The 6,170-nt window shown below is 43.1% G+C and overlaps 1 protein-coding gene across 1 annotated transcript in view; it reads left to right on the forward strand.

The window, feature by feature from the left end:
* Positions 1-1,811: 1,811 nt before the first annotated feature.
* The window catches only part of LOC113577131 (dedicator of cytokinesis protein 2), a 79,976-nt gene continuing 75,617 nt past the window's right edge, over positions 1,812-6,170 (forward strand). The window contains exons 1-2 of the mRNA XM_035520351.1: positions 1,812-1,918; positions 5,962-6,045. Coding sequence (XP_035376244.1) covers positions 1,876-1,918; positions 5,962-6,045 — 127 coding nt within the window. The 5' untranslated portion in view covers positions 1,812-1,875. The remainder of the gene's footprint in view (positions 1,919-5,961; positions 6,046-6,170) is intronic.

The raw sequence follows: 6,170 nt of genomic DNA on the forward strand, positions 1-6,170 counted from the left end.
AAAGTACATTCCGAAAGAATGAATAAAAAACGAAATCTTTTTAGACGACACATCATCCTTTCAGTTTTACAGCTGCAAAGGTGTCAATGTCATGAGCGTCCAGAACAACTGGAGCACAGAGGTGTCAGAACATGAGCTTGCCCGGAAGATTACGAAACAGAATACTGAAACACTAACAAAATCTTTTTAGATGACTTATCATCCTCTCACTTTTCCAGCCAAGTTAGGAGTTCATGTCGAGAGTGCACACAACTGCTGTTTCTGACAGTCATTGTTGGAATATGTGAGCCGCCTGTAGCGCTACTGTAACGGAGGCTTGGTGGTTTGCACGTTTCCCTCTCAATGTTAGTGTCTTGGGTTTGAGCCCCAATCTTGGTGGAGTTTCTATGTTTTCCTTGTGATTGTGTGGGTTTCCTCCCACAATCCAAAAACATGGAGGTTAGGATGATTGGGCACTCTAAATTGTCCTGTGTGTGTATATATATAAATAATGTGTGCATGTATGTCCAGTGATGGCTGGTGCTCTGTCCTGGTCTTAAGCTCTTCCCTGCACCCAGTGCAGTCCTCCAGGGGCTGTGGTTTCTGATTGAGAGTGCTGTGTATGTGTGTGTATGTGTGTGTATATGTGGTCCCCCAGGGGCTGTGGTTTCTGACTGAATTTGCTGTGTGCAAATTGGCTTCTGCTTCTCATCAGGTGTGTGAGAGTGTGTTTTAAAAAAAGAAGATATTTGTAAAGTGAGTTTGAAAAAGGTCCTACATAAATGCAACTAATAATAATATCAAATGTGTTCAGAGGACATGCCATCCTTTTAGCTATTTAAGCACTCTTCCATCCGCAGGCTGAGCGAGAATACACACACAGATCCTGGCTGCAACATAAATGATCTCCTTGGAAAAGCTGAAGGAGAAATGTTTTTTTTCTCATTTTTAGTTTGAGTTTTTAGCTTCTTGTTGTTTTTTTTTTTTTTAGGTAAATAAAAAAAGCCTTGCGTGCCCTACGTGCCCCGGGGGGTGGAACCATGGACTGAGGCTGTGGCTACAGAGAATGGACTCTGGACTCCATGGCACTGCCCTTTGTCCCCTGGGGGTGTACCCCCTGGCGCAATCCCGTGACACCCCAAAAAACGCCTTTGACCAAGTGAAAGAGCCGATGGTCAGCTGCTGGAACCAGGAGCAGTCCTGTTTTCTCTGCACTTCTCAATCTATTAACGATAAATTGTATAGAGTGACCCAGCACGCTCAAACTGAGAAATTAGCTACGCACTTGCTGATACAACTGGTAGTAAACAATGCTGAGAATGGTGTTGTTCTGTTTTCCAGTATAGAATCATCAACACCTTCATGTTTTCATTTTAAGAAATTGCATGCCTTAGGCTTTCTGATTATTCATATTGCTTTTTTGCGTTCTGTTCAGAGATTTTTGGAACCCATACTGATGTGGCGGCTGATGTTGGCGTGGCCCGAAGTCGGCACACAGCCCTGTCGCCCTGGCGGCACAGGGGAACAGACTTGCGCTGTTTCCTATAAAGGTATATAGAGCTTGCGTGGCGTTTGTTGTCTCTTGACAGTATAACAGTTCCTTAAAAAACAAACACAAACAAGTGAAAAAAAAGTAGCGTAATATCGCTTGAATGATGTAAATGAGAGGATTATTTGCATCATCCAATCAGACTCCTTTTTTAAAGACGAGAGGTGGAGGAGAAATGAATAGATTCGGAAAGAGGAAGGAAGAGAGAGAGAAAGAGAGAGAGAGAGAGAGAGAGAGAGAGAGAGAGAGAGGGAGGGAGGAGCGCTTTGTGCGTTCTCTGACAGACACTGCAGAAGACACAGGGCCCAACACGAGAGGAACCCGTCGGACAGACCAACGGCGTCGCCATGGCCCCTTGGACCCGAACCACCACCGAGAGATACGGCGTCGGTATGTGCGTGTGTGTGTGTGTGTGTGTGTTTGAAGGTTGCAGCTGTAAAGTTTGAGTAGGGTGTGTGTTTGGGTATGTGTGTGTGTGAATGGTGCTCGGTGCAGGCTGTGTGGATGTTCACTCTGCTTCCTCCTCGACAGGATGTGGGCAGATGTATTCCAGAGTGCAGTTAAGAGCAGAGTTGTACGGTGGTGCACAGTCATGTGCAGGTGTAATGCGCAGTGCTGGTTGTGTTGAAGCACTCTGGGTGCCTGTGGTTTTCTTTGAACCTGCATTCAGGTTCAGCTAAAGGTGCTGAGAAGCGTTTGCACAGTGAAACCTGTAAACAAACAACTTTTTATTGGAGGGAAAAAAGTAATCAACCGGTGTTTCTGCGCTGAAATTAAGCAATGAAGGGTGACCCGATACACTCACACCTTCAAAGGAAGTCATGATTTCAAGAAAATCAGATGTCGATTTCTGTCTTAAATTTTATTTGTTTGTAGAGGAAACTAGAGCACTACAGTGTAGCTAATCTGTCACTTTTTCCAAATCTTTGCCAATCCATACGTGTCAGGTGCTTCATGAACAGAACACTGCATATACTTTGCTGTAGCCTATTAAAGGTCTTTTGGGGGCGTTCAAAGGTGAAGGCCTCTGGATATTTTTAAGTGAGCCTTAATACTAGTTTATTGATATAGGTCATGTGACCAGCCTGTATGTTTATGTGGTCTCACACAGGAAGTCTACAAAGAGGAAGTAAGCCAACGAACTTAGAATTGCAGAAATGCAGTTTGTGTATGTAGGCCTGTGTATGCTGCCACTGCTCTAAACATGCAGATCTTTTGATCTGATTTTACTTTATTTTCATCATAATAAATTATAACAATATGTTAAGAAAAGATAATATGGGCGATCTAAAAGTTGATAAGCGATAAAGGGTTTGCTTCCTGTTTTGTGAAAGAAACTGGTGTCATCCATACCTCTGTCACATGGATGAAGCAAAATGTGGCCTAATGAGATTTATGTTGGGGATATTCCTATAATCTCTCTCTCTCTCTCTCTCTCTCTCTCTCTTTCACTGTCCCTCCGTTCTACCCTCCCCCTCCATTTTCTCTGTCTCTCTCTCTCTTTTTCACTTTCACTCACCCATCTCTGATTTCTGTGTGGCAGTTTCATTTTCTGCTCTTTTAAACACGTTCTTGCTGCCTAAGTTTTAGGCTTTTTTTTTATTTCTGAAGTGCTGCCTCTATGTAAAATGGCTACATTGGTTAGAGTGATATTTTAAACATTTACACAATGTTTTGTCAAACTTACACACCACTAGGGTATGTGATTTCAGACCAGCTGTGCAGAGTGCGTAAACGTGACATACAGAATCCATTTTGGCAATACAAAGCTGAACACCACTACGAGGGAATGAGAACTAAACGTCATTGGCTCAGGAGACTGGAATGATAAAAGCCCTGTATGATGATAACCTGTATAGAGACTGTAAAAATGCATCTATAGCATGGACAAGCCTCCTGTCCATAATGACTCTCAATAGTGCTTACTTGTCTCCATGAAAGAAATCGTTATGCTTGTATAGCAGGTCTGAGTCTACAGACATCCACTACATGCAATTTATTTTGTTTTTGATTTAGAGATGTAAGTAAAATAATGATGATTGTTTGAGTGCCTTGAAGTGACTATGGATCATTCAGGTGCTTCCTGAGCAGGTGGGTCTTTAGTCTGCAATTCATGAGAGCAAGAGACTCTGATGTATGGACAGGTAGTGGGAATTCATTCCCCTATCCGGGAGCCAGTGCGGAAATGTCAGGCATGCTCTCCCCGTGTCTCGTGGGGTGACGGAAGATATAGTGCAGGGTGAGAAGAGTGCTTCCAGGTAACAGGGTGCAGGACACATTCTGGCTTTGGACGCAAGTGTCAGGGCCCGGAATGGAGGGAACACAATAGTGCAGGGATCTGTGTGTGTGTGTGAATTCGGGATGGTTGAATAACTGGATCAGCTGCATTCTGGATCAGCTGCATGGGTCTAGTGGCCTGTGCAGGGAGGCCCTGCCCAGAGTGAGCTGCAGTAATCCAGTCATGAGATGACAAGAGACTGGACAAGGACCTAAGTGGGACCTCTGGAAAGAAATGGCCGCATTCTTCTGATGTTACAGGAGAAACCTGCATGTCTGGCTCATGTTGCCATCACGATCAACGTGCTTTATATCGGGTTATGTTGTATTTCTCATTCTAGGTTTCAGCACTGACAGGTAGTTCTGACGGTGTCTCCGTTAATGGTGTTTTTGGACTTTAACCTATTTGTCCTGGCTAAGGGTAATTTGAGTAGACAAGAAAGCACTTTTGTAAGTCCCTCTCGAGCATCTGCTAATGTAAATGTAAATGAAATCTGTCATACAAATGATTTATGTTTCATCCTTAAACATATAAACACATACATAAATAGGCAACTGTCATGTGGTCCAGTCTCCTCAGATGCTTGCCCTGACCAGAAGGCTTATTCGAAACCTCAACACACAATTACATACAATAGGTTTTCAGGCCTCTTCAGGGTTGTTGGGCTTTTTTTTTGTATGTTCTTTTTTGAATTTGTCTCCCTGATTTTCCTGCCTAATTTGGTCAAATCCAGCTCAGATCAGGTGAGTCAGGAGACTGCCACACAACAGCGGCCAACCAGGGAGGGCAAAGGACAGCCACATGATTCTCATATGTTATACAATTAATTTTCAGAAGATAAAATTGTCATATTTGCTCTTCATTCTGCACTCAATAATCTATAATCACAACGCTAAAATGATTTTAGAAAACTTGAGGGAAAAAAGACTCAAAGCTGTTATTGCTTGGAAAGGGGCTTCTACAAAATACTAAATTCCGAATAAATAAGTAAATGAGAGGTTTTAGTTTTGGAATTTTAACACATTTGCTGAATTTTTAAAAATGTTTTCGCTTATTATTGTGTATAACCTGATTTGCAAAAATGTTAATTTCATCCATTTGAGTTAAATCTATCACACATTTAAAGTGCGTGAAAGTGAAGGGTCTGAATATCTTCTGAGTCTGATTCAGTGGTTTAGGTCCTTGACTAGTAGTTGGAAGGTTGCCAGCTGAAGCCTCACCACTGCCAAGTTACCCTTAACCCTCGGTTGCTCAAACTGGAGTCAGTCATAACTGTACGTTGCTTTGGATAATTGAATAAATTCCATAAATGTAAACCCTATTCACCACTGCTCAACGTATGACCATGGACCATACGTGAACGTGTGAATGTTGAACTGGGAGAAGGCGACCATCCTTTGCAGTGTTGTTGGAGATTTTGCACATGTCAGTGGAGAGCTGCCCCACACATATCCAGTCAGAACAGATCCTGTGTTCAGAAGCTCGGCACTGGTGAGGAGCTGGAGGAGATCTTACAGCAGCAATGCATGGCAGTAGGGCTGGACTCCTCGCTGTGCACCTCAGAGTGTGTGTTCTAACCTCGAGCTAGAGTTAAGATAGAGTTACGTCTAGATCGTCGCGAATACAGATATGCAAAACAAGCCGCTTGAGACTGAATTGGGCATCAGCACATCCGAGGTCATTGTCATGCAGAACGTTGGTTGTAATGAGGCTAATTTGCATTAATTACTTTGAGCATTTCTGTGTTCTACAGTTTCTAAAAGCGAATAAAAACATACAGCCTAAGATTAGCCGATGACCATATATATGGAGGATGAGTTTCAGTCATGTTATCTCTGAGAAACCAGTGCTTGTTTAGATAAGTGAATGGCCCAGAGACAGACGAGGCAACGTGAGCTCTGTTCATAGTCTGTAGTGAAGTCTGCAGTGCCTGTTGCTTGCTTTCAGATATGACGTTTTGGATATGGATTTAAAGGATGTAGTGTGTGAGTTTGTGTGTGTTGTTACTCACAACACTTCACTATGTAATGGTGGTCATATATTCTCATATTCACTCTCTCTCTCTCTCTCTCTCTCTCTCTCTCTCTCTCTCTCTCTCTCTCTCTCTCTCTCTCTCTCTCTCTCTCTCTCTCTCTCGCTCTCTCTCTCTTTTAAGTTAAGTGGAATTTTACAGCCAAAGACGAGAGGCAGCTATCGCTGGTGGTGGGTGAAACAGTGCACATACAGGAAGCATGCGAAGGTAAGACTGTGGTAGTGGGGGACTAGGGTCCGACTCATCCCAGGTGTTGCTACAAGTCTCTCTTTTAATCTGCTCTTGGACGTCTCTGTACGGTGTGGGCATATGGTTGAAGAAGCTATAAAAAC

The sequence above is a fragment of the Electrophorus electricus genome, chromosome 2, assembly GCF_013358815.1.
Source record: "Electrophorus electricus isolate fEleEle1 chromosome 2, fEleEle1.pri, whole genome shotgun sequence".
In the NCBI taxonomy this organism is placed as follows: Eukaryota; Metazoa; Chordata; class Actinopteri; order Gymnotiformes; family Gymnotidae; genus Electrophorus; species Electrophorus electricus.